The sequence below is a fragment of the Arachis ipaensis genome, chromosome B10 (genome assembly GCF_059453495.1).
Source record: "Arachis ipaensis isolate K30076 ecotype BB chromosome B10, ASM5945349v1, whole genome shotgun sequence".
Taxonomy (NCBI): domain Eukaryota; kingdom Viridiplantae; phylum Streptophyta; class Magnoliopsida; order Fabales; family Fabaceae; genus Arachis; species Arachis ipaensis.
The window spans coordinates 13205132-13226761 of NC_142435.1; the positions used below are offsets into that span (position 1 = coordinate 13205132).

Below are 21630 nucleotides of genomic sequence, written 5' to 3' on the forward strand. Positions count from 1 at the left end.
CAATCGGTTGGTCATATTATCCAACCGATCGAACGATGACTAGAATGTGGCTTTTATTATAATTCAATCGATTGTTCACATTACCCAATTGATTGAAGGCTGCTATTAAAATTATATATGAAGGTTTAAACGATTGAATGATCATACAAATCGATTGAATTGGAAATTGAATTTTGTACGTGACTAATGGTTTATTCCAATTCAATACATTGGTATGATCATTCAATCGATTGAAATGTGACGTAAATAAGTTTTTTTCTGCATTCAATCAATTGGTAGGATAATCCAATTGATCGAATTTTGAATCGCCCCGTTCTCAATTTTCATATCGTTTTTATAAATTTTGAATCGCGCCGTGGCTAATGGTTTATAAATCGATTGAGTTATGGAAAACCTGAAATTCTAAAAAACACGATATCAGAATCCACGACGGATGTACAGGATCAAAGATAAACTTTTAATTGATTGGAATTGCCAAAAAAATATTATTATCAATCAAAGATCTTATTCGTTATTGTTTTTATTTTTTATTATTAACAAACATAATAAACGAATGATAAAATAATCATTTACAAAATAAAAAAAATAATTTTTATAATTAAATAAAATATATGGGGTTGATTTGTAATTAAAATTAGAAACGGACTATTTAGCAGCTATTAAAAAACTTTAAAAACATGTTTTGTTACAGGATCACTTAATGGTTCAAACTTTATGAGACCATCGAATCCTTTGCCCTGATTCTAAATGTTTAGCAATAACGTAACAAGTTCGAAGAATACCTGAAAAAGCACAATGATAAGATAACAACAGAAATAAAATTATAGGTTACTTAACATAAAAAATTAAATAATATTCTCAATATAACAAATTTATAAAATTTTAATACCACGTGAATAACATTAACATGCCAAACAAGTTGAACATGTTACAAGTGTAACTGTAAATATAGTAATCGAATAATAATATTACAGCACGTTGTGCGGTTTCGATTGGATTCGATCGGTTATGAAAAGTCGATACGAGGTCCAATTTGATCCACCGGTTTGCAGAAAATTAAAACCAATCACATTCGAGTTACTGCGGTTTTAATCGATTTTGGTATAGATTTGATTCGATGAGCGGTTTAAGTTGGATCCGTTTGGATTTGAACACCCGTAATAATAACAATCTAAAATCTTAATTAACTAGCGGGTTAACCACCAAGAACGCCCCCAAATTATTCGAACGTCGAAAAAAAATTCCAAAATTGTAGGAATAATAATATCTTATCGTTAATTAATTTTATTAATTTCTTAACTCAACAATCTTCATTAAAGACATGCTATTTGTAAGGGGTTACTTAGAACGATATGGATTGACGTCGGACCAAACTGAGTGAATAAACAAAAAAAAAACGAGGAATTGAACCCACTATCACTCCGGTTTGCTACTTGATTTGTACAAACAAAAGAACCGATCCCCAACTCCTTAAACACAAAGTTAACCTATCAATACCGATTAAACTCGTTCGCGAATGGTTCACCCGAACAACTTCGAATCTAAAATTTTGAAATATTGCATGGCCTGCTTGAAACTCCTATATTAACGAAAAGTAGACTCCTTCGTTGTTATATCCGTGCTAAAAAATTAATTACAATTGTTTTTATTTAATATTTAATGCTTAACATACATAACTTCGATATTTACAATTAATTACCAAAATCTAAATAAGTTAACTCTCCATTATTCTACGCCAACAGTTTTCGGGGTGCACTGTATTTACACAAATTTTTTACCAACCCAAAACTCCTCAGGCCCATTACCGCACTATGGAAACAAAATTTGGACATGTGTCTTTGAAGTCTCTTTCTGTGCATCAGCTGGAGCATTTTTCGAGCAAACCCACTCCAACTAAGTGTTGCAGACTTCGATCGCATTAAATGCTACGATTTAGCCCATCAAGACAGCCTCCGTGAATGTCATTCCTTCCCCAAATGGAGGTGACACAAAGGCGTGATCATTTTGCTTTGGGAAATATCAACTGTCAACAATGCATCATTGCTACTGTCACGGGAGGCACTCAGCTGACAGGTTAGACTGGCTACGACATGATGGTGGCGCTAATCCTCGAGGCTACAAACCATACACTATACGCTTCGTCCTTGGCCGAACTAGAACAAACACTTCAGTTCCATTCTAAATTCGTGATGATCTCAGAAACATGGATTTTAATAACTCTCAAAGGGCCACCGTTAATTACGATATGGAACGTGCGGGATATATGTCTAATTTTGTTAATCTCATGTTAATCACTTCTTTTACACTTTCAAACTCCTGAATATCTGTACATCGAAATTTATATTATTTTGTATAACATCAATGATTTCATCTGTAACATTGAGGAGCCAAATAGTTCCTTTTTTTTTGAACTATTTACTATACAATAACCTAAATTTTTAGTACTCTTCTTTAGTACTCTTCATTAATTTAAAATTTTTTTAAGACTTAATTTTAACTTTAAAAAATTAACTTCCTATACAGACCTAAGTTTGAGTATAAAATCATAAAAAATTTCTTATATATCGGCCATATTAACAATTCTATCCAAAAAGCACAGCACTATACTTGACTGAAATTTCCTTACAAAAAAAATGCTATTTGGTTATTTACGGTGAATGCAAATTTAAATCCCACCTCCTGTCCGCTTTTAAAAAAAATTACTCAAGTGGACCAAAAAAAAATACGGGATTTAAAGAATTTAATTGTGCTTTTTATTCCCTTAACGGATTTGTCGAAACCGTCCGTACTATACTTTTTCCAAACACATTTACTCACGATTCAACTAATCTATCTTAAAAACCTAAAAGCTAACTTTAAATTAAATAAATTTCTAAACTCACTCAATGCAAGAATCTTCCTCAGAAAGTCTCTTCACATAATGCCTTCCACCTGAATAAACCTCTCGTCCACAACCATCATTGCATCTCTCATTCACCCACCCCAACAACAACAAACCACTCCATGCCCTTGTAGATTTATAACACTCACCACCTAAACAACATCACAACAACCAACCACCTCAGGACCTGGGACCGAAACCACCTTGCCGAACCGTCAACAACAATGGAGGCCGAATTGAGAAAATTCACCTACTTCGTCATCACCAAAGGAAGGAACCCGGGAGTCTTCACTTCCTTCGACGAGGCCAGTGCTCAGGTTGCGGACTATCCAAACGCCTAATACCAGGCATTCAACTGTCAGGCCCTAGCACTTGGTTCCTACACGGCGCGATTAAAGGCGCTCGAAAAAGAGAAACAGGCCCTAGATGAGATGACGCTGCAAATGGGGCTACCGGATGAGTCTCCACCAAAAAGCCCTGCGACCGTCGTCACCGAAAACGGTCGTCGAGCCCCTCTTTCTCGGTGTAAGTCTTTCTTCACCTAAACACATACTACAATCTGCTAAATTTACACCTTTTTACCAGACATGCCTAACGCCGAGCTTTTCAAATTTCACACAGGGGTTAATTGCATCCCACCTACCGAGGTTGCCTCCGCTGCCTATGCCGTCAACCTCAGCATGGAAGATTTGCTATACAAGGTTTGCTACAACGCCTCCTTGCCACCTCCATCCTACTTCCGTACTGAGCTAGGTCTCCGTGACACAGGAGTCGTCTATGCTTTTCTCGGTCGTTCTCCCTTGGAACCCCTTGGGAGCCGACGTCCACGCCAAGGGTAGGTTCAGCCCTCTCGAGATGGATGCTAAGGAAGATGCTGCTTACAACATGCTTCAAAAGGTCCTCCACACCACGGGTCAGGAAATAAGGGACTTCAACTACTTGAAAGCAAAGATGTTACAGATGGCCAACAATGAACTTTCTGAAGAGGTTGAACGCCTTCAGGAGAAGACTCGTCTCCACGGCTACGACAGCAGCCTGGAGAACGTATCGCCATAGTACTCTTCCCCACCCCCTCTATATCCAATTGACCTGCATTCTACAGATCAATCATCACATCATTAGGAAGACTTTTAAATAGTAACGTTGCCGGAAATATATTTCTATATTCCATGCTCATGTCGATAATTGTTGTGTTAATCTTGCATGATCAATCCAACTTATCTATTCCACTGTCTTATGAATGAATTCCATTATCATCCAAAAACTCATTTGCCCAACACTCAAAATTATGTTATCACAACTGTGACCACGCAAGATATGCCGATATTGACCGACGCCAAAATTTTCTATTTTCTTTATTGCTTCTCAAATTTTATTAGTTTAAATTAATAATCTATTTGTTACTTATTTTAATTTCTATTATGTTTTGTTCTTTTTTTGCCAACACAAAAACATCACAGAAACAAATTAAATAAATTAAATTAAATAAATAATAAATACCCTACTAAAATTTTAGGAAAAATTTAAATTATCAGCATGAAAATTATAAAACATAAACATAGGATACTTAACGATATATTATTTTTTCTATAAAAAATTTCCCTATCTTTTAAAATATTATAAAACAATTTTGTCTTAATTAATAATTTTGATATTAACTACACATCCTTTTTAACAATTAAATCTTTTAAGCTGTCGTTTAGAAATTTTTTTTTAGTGATACTTCTAACTGTACTTAAATACATACACCCACAAACTTTACATCAAAATTTTGTGTTTCTCCATATCTACTTACTCTTCTTTTAATTGGCATTCTAAATAGATTCTCAGTTCACCTCCATCAACTCCAACAAAAAAAATTTTAACCGCCTTACCCAAACTGAACCATTTAAAAAAAAAAGGCAACACTTAAGCCAAAACTTGGATAAACTTAATTTCATTCCTGGAGGTACCTTTGGCTTTTCGTTTTCATTTATACAGATACAATTTTTTTCCACATGCTCATCCACATAATTCATTAGCCCATTTCCCATGCTTTCAACCCAAAATTTTATAGCTAGCCCATTCAGACCCGACGGCATTTGGTACCGCGACTATGTTGTTGTTCTGCCCGGGAATCCATTCCAGCAACAGCTTCTCGCTAAGGATAGCAAAGGTACTCCATGGTTGAATCCGACGCCAGACAACAGGTCGTTTTCAACGATAATTATCAAAAATTGCGTTTTGTTACATTTACAATCCTGTTATGACTCTTCTCCATGCTTTTTGGATTCGAATTCTCCTGTGTTTGTCCTTGTTTCAATCTCATCATTTATTTCTTAGTATGTTCAACAATGAACTTATTTAGTCTATTTCTGTTTTAACATATAACCTTTTCTATATGAGATGTAGTTTAATTTTGCTAGCATTCCGAAGATAAATGATAACAACATATCCACCTTAATTTAACTTCTACTTCCATTAAATTTATAAAATGAAAAATAAGTTAAACGCGAGAAAGCTTGCGATATAATTTACAAACATCACAATAAAATATTTTAATAAACTTATTACATTAAAAACAATCCTTTTTCTATTTACCGCTTGTTATATGAAAACTGAATTAGCAATTAAGTACATTAATTCTATTCTTGTTATTTATCAAAACTGAATTATTTAGCAAAAATAATTTAATACATTTCAACAAATTCATAATATCCCTGAACCTTTAAAAAACGCTACTAATTTTTCGGAAATATTAGTTTCGATATATAACAAAAACCAAGTAACATTATGTTTAATCTTTTTTGTTCACATATGTCATTGTCTTATTTTTTTTATTATTTTTCACAATGCTTTTTTCATCTTTATTCTGATTTTTTGAATTTAATTTCTTTTTTTTTTTTGTTTGACCAGCTTAGCCATATGAAAGGAACACTTTCCTTTAACACCGCCACTTACTAGGCATCAAAATATTCCATTTCTAAAAAATAAACCCTGTCCCACAAGCCCACCTCAATTTCTTTGCTTTTAAATCTTTGGGTTTTACTACAATATGTCATTAACGGGCCCAGCATTAATCGGACCTCAATGTCCATGCCAGGAAGCCTAGGCCATGCGGAAGCCTAAGCCATGCAGTTGTTAGGGTAGCTGACTACAAGTTCCGTCATTTCACTCAACTATATTTTGCCCAATTCTGACCTTTAACATTCGGTTAACATGTCACTTTTACAGCCTGTCGCATCTCCACGCTGCATCCCACCTAACCTAACCCCACAGTATCAAAACTTCACCTAATCTTAGTCAATCAAATTTTTTATATTAAATCTAAACGCTTCCAGACGTTGGAGTTTTGAAACTCCACTCCCGTACCGTGGCGCACGTGAAGCGTTTCCTGATGTATTTGAGTTGAATGTGTCTTTTTGGACGTGAACTTTTTGGTGTACTGGTGGATTTTTGATTACTAAAATATCAATGTTTTATACAAAAAAAAAATGTAATGTACAAAAGATAAATAATATATTATATACTTTTTATATTAATAATAAATAATAATAAATCTGTTATACTATTGTATAAATTATTTTTCATACTTTTTATATTTAATTTTTCATGTTTAATATTAAATTATTTTATGCTGATAATAAATAATAATGAAATTATTGTGATAAAGTACAAATAACAAATAAAATATAATATTTTTTATTTTATTATTATATTTTTATATTAATAAAAAATTAAGTATTATATTTTTCAGGTTTAATATTATATTTTTTGTCTGAATAATAGATAATTATGAAGAATTTATTTTAGTTGTATTAATTTTTTTATTTTATTTAGAGAATAAAATGTATTTATTTTTATTATTAAAAATGATAAAAGACGTTTATGTATTATGGAATCTGATATTAATGTTAGTGGTATTGAATTTTTTTCTCTTTTATTTAATAATTTAGATAAATTTATTGGTAATTAAAGTTATTTAATTAAATGTTATTGGGTTTGAATTTTTGCTTAATATGCTACATGTGGCAAGAATGAGAGTTTGCCATGATTATTAAAAGTTCATTTCTCTTCCTTCATATTATAACTCTCTTTTTCTTTGTTTAAGCTATATTATTATTATTATTATCTGAAAAAATGGATGAATTGGTCATATTATTAGTTTGGTATAAGTTGCCAAAAAGAGGTCCAAATACAATAAAAAAGATCAGCCCAATTGTTATCAAAATTAACATTAATTATTCACAATTTATCAACTTCATTGTGTAATTGTCTTTTATTTCACTATCTTTTACTTCACTCTAATAACTTCCTGCTTCCACTTAGTTTTTGTCTGTACATGTCCTAACAATATAAACTTGTGTCTTTCTCTTCATGTTATCAACACATTTCAGTACCTGCTGAAAAAAATGTCTTTCAACACTGTAGCACAATTCACATTTTAACTGACATTTTGGTCTTATATTTAGTTTAAACAATTATATTGACTTTTGCTTAAATACTAGTTTAGTCTAAATATAATTGATAATAAATGAAACGTGCTATCTGTAAAATTAATCAAATTTAATTAAAAAAATTTTAAATATAACTTTCTAATTATACATTTCTATACCATTAAAAAAATATAAATATATACTACACCAAATACCAAAAATGTTAAATAAATAAATAAAATTAAGCGGGGTTTAACTGAATTTGGCTAACAACTTCAATCATAATATGTAGAGATGTTTGCTGAATTAATATGATACTATGTTAAGTTTGGAAACTAATATAATATGATGATCAAATATTATTAAAATATAAATTAAATATTTATTAAAATATTTTCAATTGTTTGTTTATTTGGTTTGTGTGCAGGAAAGAAAATTAATTTTCCTCTTTACTCAGTTATTGCAAGTCCAGTTTGACCATTAAACAAGTTTAGTCTAATATAAATTTATTTCAAATCATGTGGCTGAAACTTTAAAAGGGTAGTAAGACCAATTAGCCCAAGAAACAAACCCAAAGCCTAAGTCAACATTACTTCTAGCCCAACAATATCCTTAATCCAAAATAAAAGAAAAGAAGAAAATGGACTAAGCACTCTTTAGTTATCTACTCCTTTGGTTCAAGTAACACATTTTCCCAAGTTTCAACTCAATTTAATTTTATTAAGACTTCCACCGAAGCTATTCACTCTTCTCTCTCCTCTCTCTTACTTCAGTCAAATCATTTATTCATCCAACAAGAAGAAAGAAGGAAATGGAATGTTTGAAGGTTAGATTATGAAAGATGGCAAAAAGATTTTTGCCAAATCAAAGCAAAGTAAAGAAGGCTACAATCCAGTAGCTAGTCCTCTCGGTCAAGCACCACAAAAAGTTTGTTTTCTCTTTTGTGCTTCGACGAAGAATGAAGAAGAAAGCCTCAAGATCTCAAGCAGAAGAAGCAACCATAGAGAAAGTGAAGTCAACATGGTTCAGAAGCTCATCAACGTTCAGAATTAAAACTTGGGGCCAAAGTTAAGTTCAATGGTCAAGATTGAAGAAGTTTGAAGAAAAAGGATGAGAGAGAAGAGGTGAGCATGCATGCAACTGCCTCGGTTCTCTCCCTCCTCTCTGATGAAGCCGCTGCTACTTTGATGTTGGAGAAGAAGACACTGTGAGTATTGAACCTGTTTCAACCTTGGAAGTTTTACCTTCTATATTAAGGGTGAACGGCCAAGGGTTGAAAGCAAGGAGAGTAAGTAAAAAGTACAGAGTTCACTCTCATAGCTACCCAAGTTCTTTGAGCCCTTCTCCTTCATGTAGTTCATTGAATATTTTTTTTTCTCATTTTTGATCTGTCTGAGTCTCATTGTAAAAGGCAAACATGGTGAGGTTTGTAAGAAAAAGCCAATGAGAAAAAAAAAAAGGCAGTGAGTTAAACAGTGAGAAAAAGTCATAAGATGTTTTAGAGGTTCTTTATACATCTTTCTGTTTTGTGTCATGATCCTATGGGGATTCCCTTACAAGTTGGGTTAGCACTTTACTGTTGAAAGATAGGTTTGAGTCCTAGTCAAATTCAGATTGGGTTTAGAATCTGGATTTGTTCTAGATAGGATTGGGTAGATCCTAGGGAAGGAATTAGTGTTTGTAATCTGTTAAAGATAGTAAAATTCTGTCACTATTGTGATGGAGACTGAATGTAGGCTACATTGCACCTTGTAGCTGAACCAGAATACATCTGGTGTTGTTTCTTCTTCCCTTCTACTTTTCTGTTTCTGTTACTCAAGAGACAAAAATAAAAATATCTCTTAAATATCTCTTAAGATTCAACCTCTCCATTCTCTTTGCCACTGATAACCATCATACTATAATCTTCACTCACTCAAATTATTATCACAAAATTTGAACCTTATTAAAAAAAAGTGTTTGCTTCGATACGATGACAAATTCATATGTACCGATACGTTTAAAATATGGACAAATAACAATAAGTCATGTGAAATTTATTTTCCACGTCGACACCTAATTTTTTTAAAAAATATATATATTATTATCACTATTTTTACTAAAATATCCTTATAATTTAATGAAAATAACAAAATATTTTTATTTAATTTTTTAAAAGACTTAAATACCCTTTTTCATATGTTAGACAAAATTTATTCTTTTAGATTAATCAAATTATTTAATTTTACCATTTTAAAATTTAAATAATCTAAAATACAAAAACAAAAATACATTTAACAAAATTATTTAAATGTATGGGAAGTATAAAAATATAATTTTGTTAAATGTATTTTTGTTTTTGTATTTTAGATTATTTAAATTCTAAAATGATAAAATTAAACAATTTGATTAGTCTAAAAGAATAATTTTTGTCTAACATATAAAAAAAGAGTATTTAAGTTGTTTAAAAAATTAAATTAAAATATATTTTTTATTTTTATTAAATTATAAGGATATTTTAGTAAAAGTAGTGATATAATATATATTTAAAAAAATTAGGTGTCGACGTGAAAAATAAATTCCACATAATTTATTATTATTTGTTTATATTTTAAATGCATCAGTATTTATGAATTTATCATCTTACCAAAACAAACACCATTAAAAAATTATAATAAAATGGTACGGTATTTTTAATTACAACATAAAAATATAAAATAATTAAATTTGTTTTAAACATAAAAAAGTATTATTACTTGTTTCTAAATTTATAAAGATACTCTTTTATAGGATATTTTCTCATCCACCACCACACTTAATGTTTATTTTAGAATTATAGACATTAAAAAAAATGAAATTTAACAAAATTCAAATTAGTTCCAAGAGGGTTCTACATCAACTTTTTATATTTATTTCTTAAAGGATATTTATTATCTTTTCAAATTTAATCTATTAATACTTTAATATTTTAGTTACTCTTGGATACTTTGTTCTTTCATCTTCAATTCCAGATTTTTTTCAATCTGGACATCATTCAGTTGCCTTTTTAACTCTCGTTTTTTAACAAAAAAAAATTTCCAAAAGTGTTTTTTATTAAAAGTGCATCTCTCTAAACTTCTAACAAACTCTTAAAAAAATTGTGTCATGCGTATTTAACTAAAAAAAGTATTAAAATTAATTTTTTTTAATTTATTTTGGCTGATCTTCCAAGCAAAACAACTTTTATTTTAAAAAAAAACATCTTTAAAAATATTCTTAATGTTTAGTTGCATTTAATTTTATTTCTAATATTTATTATTTGAGTCCAAATTTTCTTAAATGTTAACTCCATGTAAAATGTTACAAACAAAATTAAAATTAAAAATTTTTGGGGATAGTTTTGATACAAATTGAAAATATTAAGGACAAAATTGAATAATTCAAAAATATTAGGAATTAAATTAAATATTAGCGATATTTTGAAAAAAAATATAAATATTAGGGACAAAAAGTATATTTTATTCTAAATTAGATAAAAATAAAAAATATACTACATTCTAATAAACATGGTATAAATATTTTGGAAATTATATCAATTGTATATTTCTCTATTTTAACTTCTTTTTACTAAGTCGAAAATGTATTTTTTTTAAACGCCAAAATTTAAACCTCATTTTAAATTTAACATGAATATTAAAGAATATAAATTATCCTTGTAAATGCATACATTTATTATAAAAAAGTATCTGCACTAAAATGCATACATAAATTCTCTTTCAACATCACCAAATTTTTTCAAATTATTTATATAAGCAATTGTCTACAACATAAACAACCAAAAATAAGGTGTATATTAAACTGTAAAATTTAAATTAATATAAAATATTAAAAAAAAGATTTACTAAATTATTTGAACCAACAAAATAAAATAAACATAACGGTAATATAATTGTCTTGAATAACTTGTGTAAAAAGTTAATATTAATATGTATTTATGGATAGACAAATTCCAAACGAATTTAGCTTTCTTTAACTCTAAAGTTGAAGTTGTGAACTACTTCCATTTAAAACAAAAATTATTGCTCATTCTTTCAAAGACAATGATAGATATCAAAGAAAGGACATATTTAATTTAAATTTTAAATATCTAAAAATGTGATAATTAATTTAAATCAGATTTAATTTACATTTTAAATTTTTAAAAATATTACTAAATAAATCAAAATCAAATCAAATTTTTTAACAAATCCAAACAATAAATTAAATTTAAATATAATTAGATAAATTTAAATTTGTGCTTTTCAATGAATTTGAAAGGAACTTGAATTTTTTTGTTATTCTCACTTAACCCAATACGTCTTATGAGTACGTGCCATAATTTTAGCATCACTATTTTTTAGGCAAATTTTTGGTCTTCTTGATATATTCAATGTCAATATAATGTAATTCTTCTAGTATTCAGATTTTTAAATATGATAAAATTATCATTTTATATCTTGTCTCTAAAATAATAAAAATACTCTTAAACACGTATTAGTTAAATATATAACTTTGGATTAAAATGAGAAGTAGTAAATTTAATCTTTTAATCTATTAACAAATTATATATAGCCAAGGATAAATGACTAAAATAAAAATATATTAAATATGTTTTAAATTATTCATGTATTTTTTCTTTTTCATTTTACTTTGGGGAATTCATTTGTATATTATACTAGCATTGTTAACGCAAAAATTTTATTTTGCTTAAGCTATTTATTATTTTTAAATATTTTATAAAAATTAAAATAATTTTTTATACTTTTGAGTTAGTTCATTTTTGCATCGAAATTGAATTTATTTTATTTATTTATTTATTTATTTAATAACTAGTGAAAGCCCAAATATTTAGGAATGTATTTAGTTTCTTAGTTTAGCATGCTATATGCATTTGAACTGGATTCATTCATGTAATAGTCTTTCTTACAAATATGTATTATTTATGGGTTGACTTGATAGCCATAGCTTGATCATACCAATTACCAAACTAGTTATGAGTCTATATAACTCTTTCAGAAGTTGAGTCAAGATCTATCTGGCTACTTTGTTGTCATTCCACGTGTAGGCCAAGCATTCTTGCAAAAGAAATATCATTCTCTCTCTATACAAATTGACCTGTATAATATAATTCACCTCTTACAAATAGACTCGATAAATGTTTAGAACCAAAGCCGAGTCAAGAACTGATTTTACCGGATTCAGATACATCCGAGGAGAACAAACCAAAGGGACGAACAAGTACAAGGATTTCGTGGTTAAAAACTGTTCATATTCTAGTCCAAAACAAAGTCAGAACCATTAAAAATAAAGGCCCATCAAGAATGATCTCTTTCACTTATCCGACCTCTTAAGAGGTCGGACACGACAAGGAAATCCAATCTTACTTATCTAAATAAGTAACTACATCTTCTAAATCTCTCCTACTATCTCTATCCCATCTAGGGAGATGATCGTAACATACTCCTAAAATAAAAGAAACGATTATCCACCAATAAATGTGGAACTACTCAAAAATGTGGTTATCTATTTTACTATAAATACACTGACACCTCTCAAATATATTCAAATCCTAATCTACTAAAAAATTACTTAAAGTCCATGCTAATTTAAGTATCGGAGTCTCTTACAGATACCACCTCCACCTCCTCATGAGGAACTCGAACGACAACACCTCAACTCCCGTACAAGTCCTATGATGCCCCTAAAAAAGCTTTGACCTCACGTTTAGGCCCAAAAACAACCTAATTTTAGGTAACCCTCGAAATAGAAATATTGCGTGTTTACTTGATTTGGGAGGTGTTATTTCCAAATTTTCTCGAGCATTTTGGAATGTTCCAAGCTTGCTTGTCGTGTTTGTGCAACTGTTTAAAAATGCATAATCACTACTAAAGGTTTGTTATGTAATGATCCGCCACTCTCATAGTGTGGAGCTATATATAGTAAAAACAATATATAGTAACAAATCCCTTGGTACATCATTTCAGAGTAAAACAACTAATCGAAAGTAATTTCAAGATAAGACATGAAACAAGCCATGTTTGATTAGAACGGTCTTGCAGCCTCTTCCAGCATCTTCTTCACTCTAGTCAACTTCTGGATCTCCCTTAGCGCCTAAAATTAATGAGATATTGAGAATTATAATACTAATCAACCAAAACATAGCAGCATTAAGTCAATTTGGATAGTTTAAAAATGGTGGCGAACACTAATTCAGTACCCGTGGCATCAGAAAGATTATAGATGTTTGACAAAATGGTCTAACCATGAATAAAATCACGGCGGTTGTGAAGAAGCATAATATCCAACCATGACCATTTTGTCAAACATTCATACTCTTTCAAACAAGACAGGAGACTTTCTTTCTTCTGGGATCTATTTTGTCGGCTGCATAATCTTTCGATTATCGATTTGGTATTATAGGTACAACTGTGCTTCAAATTAATTTTGTATTCTTTAACCAGAGTAAAAGTCATTTTGCACTTCAAAAGATATGATTTTGACAAAATGAATCAAACTTAAATAAGTAAAATAACTAAATATTTGGTTCATTTTGTCCATTAGAGCATATCTTTGGAGGTTATTTTGTCATTTACATTCTTTAGCGTTCATTTTGTCAAAATTGTAATCTTTCGAGATGCAAAATGGATATTTGCTCCTTTAACAAGAAGGTTAACCTCTAATGTCATCTCTTCGATTGTAATGTCATCAAAATTATCACACCCCAACCTAGAAGCAACTTCTGCAAAAACATAGAAGCCATCAATATTGGAGACAAACTTCGTAAACCATATATCAGTTCTTCAACACCTCTCTCTCTGCTGGGAGAAAAATCAGAATACTACCAACCAGGAAGGTTGCTACGTACTTTGAACTGAAATAATTGCATCAGCTGTAGCATATCCATCCCTGTATTTGTTGTATAGTGCAGCTAGTTGATCTGTTACCTATATGGTTCGTGAAAACAATAAGATTTACTGAAAGTTTTAGCTTGTAAAGTTAAGAGTAATGAATCAACCTCAGGGTAAGATCCTGATGATGATGCTTCACATACATCCCTAGCCATGATGTCTAGCGGAACATCTATCCACAAGGAAATCCCGTGTCTCAGAAGTGCCCTATGTCCAGGTAACAGCAAGTGGAAAAATGAAAAAATAGCTTTTTGACAGAATAAACAAGAACAAGATTAGTCGAACATGGGGAAGGCATACAACAAAGCTACACTTGGTTTCAATTCCAGGACGGTGGGGATAGGACAAAATTGTGTCTAAATCATATTTGGTTATAATAGACAAAGCTTAACATCAGAATATTTTGAAAGGTAAAGTGGAAAAATATTTAAAAAGAAACGAAGGCATGTTGGGAATACAATTTTATTAATCAGTTCCTCCCTCTCAATCCCAATCTTTCACATGGTGGTGGTCTCGTTGAACACATTTTTCTCCCTCTCTATCCCATGTCCTGGTAATAGAACTCAAATTTTTGAATTATAATTGTATTCATTTTTAGATTTTGAGTTATGTTCTCCCACTTTTCATGAAATTTTATTTGATTCTATATTTTGTCCGCAAATTGTGATAATTGATAAATTATATAAATTTTGCCTTTATTTTAAAAGTATTTAGTCTTAATATCCAACTAGTACCACTAACATGTTTTTGTTTACATTGAAATACATACACATAGTTAAGATAACATGCATTACAAGGGGCTACAATGATCGAATTGGAGCAAATTTGGAGTCATTGAAAGGAGAACTCAAACTCTAAAACATTCATTTTGATTCTTGATTGCTAATTGCTAGTTTAGACTTGACGAAAAAATCAAGAGATTATAATTATAGAGAATTGATTTATGCATGCCATATGTTTGATGAAATGTCAAAGTTGAGAATAAGCTATCCAACCAATAAGAATCCTCATGATAGAATTTCCAATTCTTGAACTATCTTTAACTTTATTTTCTTTTCAATCTTACTTAAAATTGTCTTATATTTTCTTGCACAAAATCAAACACCTTTTTAAATCCAATCAACTACAATACACCCTTACTTCAAGAGACGACCTGAGTTACACTATGACTACATAAACTGTGATATAATTTAGTTTAAGAGCTAGTGCGACCAAATGTCTTTTATCCCTACGAAAGCGTTTGTTTAGTGTGTGCGTTTGGCCAAGACATGGACAATGTGGAACGTGTCCCTTGTTTGGTTTGTGAGACACAAAAATGAGAGAGACACGCATACCCATAAACATACACAATATACATGTTCTTTGTGTCTCACTAAATTGATGAGACACGGAGTTGAAGCCATGGACACGGATCTGAATTTTTTCTTTTGGATTATTTTATCCTCATTGATTTTTTAAAATTCCAAATATCTCCTTCTCCTTTTACAAACCCTAATTTAATTTATGAGGATAAAATAGTCATTTTCAGTTATGTAGTGTTTTTGTGTTTTGCAACAAAACATAATATTAGACACTACACTAGTGTCATGTCTATTATTTCTAACACTATACACAAACACAAATATTTTATGTCTATGTCTTAAGTGTATATGTCTTAATGTCTATGTCTCAATACATACACAAACCAAACGGAGCCTACATGTCATGGTCCCCACTATCCTTTGACAATAACCAAATGCAGCCTACAGCCTTCTCCCATGATGCCATTGCACCCAACTATGAATCATGTTTGTACTTAGCCCATTTATACTTAAATCCCTTTTGGTGATTAACATATTTTTAAATATTCAAGAAAACCAAACTCCAAACTCCAGCAAAAACATTAAAGGACGAAAAAAAAGATCTGGCCAGGAATTAGAAATCCATACAGATTAGTTGAACTTTGAACTGCACCGTTGCCAGCACAAACTACTAGTCGGCCCATAGATGACAATTGCTTCAACACTTCAGTCTGAGCCATTTGACATGTGAATATAAGTACCTCATATTCTGATTGAACAACTCTGGACCATTTGACATGTGAATCATAAGTAACTTATATTCAAACTTATCAACTTAGAAGTCAGAAGCAGATTTTAGGATGCATGTAAACCTTGTTAATTCAAGAGTTAGCTTTGTTAAGGTACACAATGTTCTGATGCATGGATCACTAACAATAGAAACTTGGTAACAGTTTAGCAGGTATCCAATTAGACACACATAACCTTTAAACAAGTCTAATACAATCACCTCAGATTCATGTAAGGCCATTTCATCTTTCTCTCTAAAGGATTTTGCAGCAGGTGCACCACCAACAGCTTCTTCAACCAAACTATCACTAAATAGAGTAAATAAAATATCAAGTTTAGGTAACATTCTGGAGCTATGTTTAATTCTTTAAAACTTTTATCAGAAAGTAGAAAGATACCTGTCAAAATAATAATATCGCAACATATCAGCTAGCATCTTTCCTAAACTGGTTTTCAGGGAATTTTGCATGCCTTTATCAAATAGTAGACACACAAAGTTAATGGCGTCATAATAAGCAACAAACTTTCAAAGCAATTAATTGCATTATAAGCCATTCTTACCAACCAGAAAAATAGAAGTCCCTTTTAGCTCGGGGGATACATCTGCTGCTTGTTTCTGAATCAAAACTTAGTTAAAATGTGTATATCCATCCACAACAAAGGGAAAAAAAGAGTACTTTCAAGTTTAAGCCAGTAGAAAATTTCCTATATACCAGTATTTTATGAAGCTGATCCCAACTAGTGGGATAACAACAGATTGATGAATTGGAATGGCAGAGGGAGTTGAGAGCAATCACAGGGAATGGAAACGGGGGATTGTATGAAATGAATCAACACAATTACAGATGTCATAGACATTGTAAGAAATATCAGCTAACTTAAAACTTGCTTACTACCACTAACCAGTGCTCAACTAATTCCTAACAAACTTCAACAACTGGTGCTGAGTTGGCATTGTTAAATAACAGAGAAAAGGAAACTGTGATGAAGTTAAATAAGTTATATTTACATCAAAATGATTTTTCAATGTAAGATTCACATCCTAGGAAGGTGAAAACATTCCACGAACTACATGCCCCTTAAGAGGAAGTGTTAACATAAGAAGTGTATCAGGATATGAGGGTGTGAGTAGAATATTGTAATAGGATGAAATTAATGGAATCAGCTTTGGAGACGCATAGCTGCTCCAATTACTCAATCCCTCCTATCTTCTATATAGCAGGCTAATCCCTTTCCTTCAACCCTATTCCATCACCAGTATCCGATAGACAGAATCTGCTTTCGTAAGTCATGTAATTTTGTTATTTCTTTCACACAAGTTTTTATGATCAATAAATTTGTTTTTTTATTTAAGTCAGCTCTAGTTCCTACTGAATTCAACAAGAATGAATATGATCTCACCTTCACTGCAAGAGATGAATCCACAGCACCCACCTTACTCCCTGTAGCTAAGGAAGCATCCAAAAAATAGGAGAAGAATAATGCAACATTAGCACATTAGCTCCCAACAAACAAGATCCATTCTACCACTTATTCAGAGAAATTATACATATGCGCCACTTTTATGCACACCGAGCATGCAAGAATTATCGTATTTTAGTCTTGTTAACATTATCCCTAACTGATTAAACCTAATATGCTTGAAAATGTGCCACGGTATAGCAGTGTGAGTTTCTTTAGCATCTTATAAAACTGTTAAAGCACTTACTCCCTATGGAGTATTGACATTGACACGGACACCAACACAATACAATAGAACACAGGCAGACACACCAAATTTTTCAAACAACCAATATATCTTTTTTGAATCCTATTAACACTATATCTAAGTCATGTTTGAAGTGTAGGGAATTTTAAAAGAGAAATAACTAATTGGTTAAATAAGGTGTCATACTGTCTGTCATACGAGTGTCTGTTAGACCCTGACACCTGTCGAAGACACGGACATGTTGCTCATCTGGTGTGTCCGTGCTACATAGCTTGATCCAAACAGCGTTCTTTTACCCTTTTTTTTTTCATAATTAACAAACTCTTGACCCTCCAAGAGGGAAGAAATACTAATTAGAGTACAATCTCCAAACTCAAAAACTAAAACAGCCATATCAGTGCTTTCCAAAACTCAAAACTGAAAAGGACTCTACATAAATAACAACATTCTGGAAGAACACAAACAATTAGTCACAAAATCGGTCACTTGTATAAAATACACGTTAGAATATAAAATACATATTGAAATGAGTTAAACAAGTCATGTATTTATGAACAAACTTATGGTTGCTGATTTTTGGTGCGCCCGTAGCATTTTTGCATAAATCAATTTTGAGACAAATAAAGAAACAGATAAAAACATCCACTGACTTTCATCAAAATCGGAATATATTCAATACATAGTTAAAAATCCTCTCCTAGCAAAACCCTTTGGGACAAAACTTTATCTAACGCCGAAAATCACATACATGAGACAAAAGTAAGAGCATATAAATGGATGCAAATTAAAAGTTGAGGAATTTCATTAATCGAAACTGGGAAGATTACCATCGGGATTTGCGCAGTTGAGGGAAGGTGGGCCGCGTGTGGAATAATAAAGAGAAGGAGGCGAAGCTCGAAGTGGGAGGCAGCTTTTGTGGGCGTGATGTGAGAAGGTTTGGTGAAAAGAAACTGCTGATAAAAGGTGAGAATGAAGTGGCAAAGAGAGTGTGGTGTTCATGTGAGTAACAAGACTGCTGCTAGCCTTCTCCATTCAACACCACAATCTCGTTGGTCGACGGCACGACTGCAGGGAGCCCGAACTTTCTCCCTTATCCTTTCTGTTTTTAATTTTTATTTTTCGTTTGGGTGCGGGACTGGGCTCAACTACTGTCTGCCTAGGCAGCACCATAGACTACTGGTCATTGATTCAACGGGTGAATTACATATTCAACCGGTTAATTCGATTATAATTAAATAATTATATAAAATTTATTTTTTTAATAATTTTTATAATAAAATAATTTATTTTTTAATTAATTAATTAATTAGTATTTATTACATTATTTAAATATATATTAAAAAATATTAATATTAATAGATGTCATATAATTATTAATAACAAAAATATATTATAATTAATAAAAAAATTTTATTTATTTTTTTTAATTTATAAATATTTAACAAAATTTAATATTTATTTTAATAGTTATATATAATTAAATAATAATTAATTTAAAAAGGAATAAATATAAAATAAAAAATTAAATTAATATAAACACTATCTATTAATATGACTAAAAAAAATTAATACATAAAGTTATTAATTAGAATATGTCTAATAGATTATAATATATTTATAAAAAGACACCATATTATACAAAGATTAAACTTACTCTAATGGTTGAAGGCTCTTTTATATATTGAAAGTCTAAAGTTTGAACTTATTAGCGAGTATATCATCCAAGTTTTTGAAATTTGTGTGATGCGCGTGCTGACGTTAGCGGGCCAACCGGTCCAGTTCGATCATCGGTTTAGATCGAGTTTGACCGGTTCGTTTACTTGTCCGGTTAGAATGTTAACTCAGATCAGTGTAAAGTTTGGTTTATCGATTTTTTAATCGAACCGGTTAGTTTGGTCCGAATTTGATAACTATTAGTAACATTATCTTTTTTGTCTTTCTACTAATAATAATGGGAAAAAAAAAAACAAAATAGCATTTTTTTTCTACGATTTTAAAAAGAGTTAATAGTCAAAATCGTCCCTAAAAGATACCTCGATTTTCATTTTCATTACTGAAAGATAAATTTAATCAAATTCGTCCCCAAAAGATAATCAACCTGATCACATTCGTCCTTTTGTCATCTATTTTGTTGAGGTGGCTAACGTTCGCTGACGTGTCCCGTTAACTGCCAGCGTGGAAGACGCCAAGTAGTACCCTCTTGTTGTTGACAAGATAAGTATGTTATAACAATTCAAATCAGTCTCTAAGTGGATGAACCCTACTCCCAAATTCAATCATAAATAAGTTGTCGTCAACACTTAGATAGCCATATATTTGGGTAGAACCTGAAATTGTTGGTTTGCCGCGAGGATGGAGATAGGAAATGGAGGTCGTGGTGGTGATTTGTCGTATCCGTCACACGACAGTCATGGTTCCAGCGCTTCAATGTGAACGAGGAGGAAGACTTATGACGAATCATGTTTCTATGGGTTGAAGACCATGATTAAAAAATCTAAAACAGCAGAGAACCTAGATAGATTGTTCCATGCATGTCCAAGGTACTGAGTAAGTGGTGTTGAAAAAAAGTTAAAGTTTTTCTATCTTGTTCTCTGTTGTTGCGTGTTTTTTCATTTTTTTCTGCTTTTGAAAATTGCAGAAGGGCAGTCACTGTAATTACTTTAAGTGGGTTGATGATGCTGACTATCAAGGAGTGGTTGTCAGTGGTACAAAAAAAGATGCAGAAACTGATTTAGAGGTTAAAAATGGCTATGATGAATGGAGGGTGCAGGTGGCATGGAGATTGAGCAGCTTGGAAGATGAAGTTAAAGCTTTGAAACTGCTAATAATTTTTATATTTGTGGTAGTTGTAATTAGTGTGATACTTTGTTGTTTGATATGTACTTCCAAATAAATCCAGTTATGTTATTGAGTGAATTGGCATTGTATGCAAGAATGTGTTGAAATGTAATGGTGGTATTGAATTGCATGGCTTGAATGAAAATAGTGGTTTAAAGTTGGATGTATAAGATTAAGTCCAAACTATCCATTATTAACATTGTTAAATATTGCAAACAAGTCTCTGTCACTGTTGCTATAAGATATATTAAGCCATAAATATAGTAAGTAATCAAACTAAGTAATCTTAGCATTGTCTTGCCATTGAAGGCTAATTGTCATATTGTCTTAAGAAATAAATACCATAGCAAATTCATAAGGTTTTCAAATTACAGATAACTACAATGTTAATATGGTACTTCATTTGTCCTGTATGAAAAAACTGAAAGTAGTTCTATACAAAAAACAGCCAATCACACCACATTTCTAACTAATCAAACTTTATTATCATTCTTTCTTGGATGCTTAAAGCCTGGAGTAGGCAGAAAAGTCATGAAGTTGGTCAACTTCTTAGCAGTTGCAGAACTTGTCCCTTCGATTGTCTCAGCAGAAATAGTCACAGGTGCAGTTGTAGTAGATTTATGGAAGGACCTAACTCTTGCTTTTTCTTTAATTACTTATAATTTAGGTGGCCTAGATCCAATTGATCCTACATAATCCAGTACCAAATACATTTGTTAGATGATTAAATAAAGCTAAAATTTTTTATAGTTGAGTAGTGATGATACAACTTATTGTGTATCTTGGGTTGGTGAAATGCTTTTAGATTGACTGA

At 31.1% G+C, this 21630-nt stretch overlaps 1 protein-coding gene across 2 annotated transcripts; it reads right to left on the minus strand.

The window, feature by feature from the left end:
- Positions 1–13185: 13185 nt before the first annotated feature.
- Positions 13186–19166, minus strand: LOC107623101 (putative inactive shikimate kinase like 1, chloroplastic). 2 transcript variants are annotated; one of them, XM_016325249.3, is made up of 10 exons: positions 18806–19166; positions 17672–17718; positions 16832–16886; positions 16669–16741; positions 16491–16578; positions 16130–16212; positions 14309–14408; positions 14159–14237; positions 13968–14032; positions 13186–13404 (listed from the first exon to the last, which is right to left on the minus strand). In XM_016325249.3, exons 1-10 carry the CDS (start codon positions 19008–19010, stop codon positions 13336–13338), a joined length of 864 nt encoding a protein of 287 aa, XP_016180735.1. In that variant the 5' UTR covers positions 19011–19166; the 3' UTR covers positions 13186–13335. The 2 variants fall into 2 exon arrangements, with proteins under 2 accessions (XP_016180735.1, XP_020968625.1); XM_021112966.2 differs by having other exon boundaries at positions 17672–17712; positions 18806–19163.
- Between the last annotated feature and the right edge of the window lie 2464 nt (positions 19167–21630).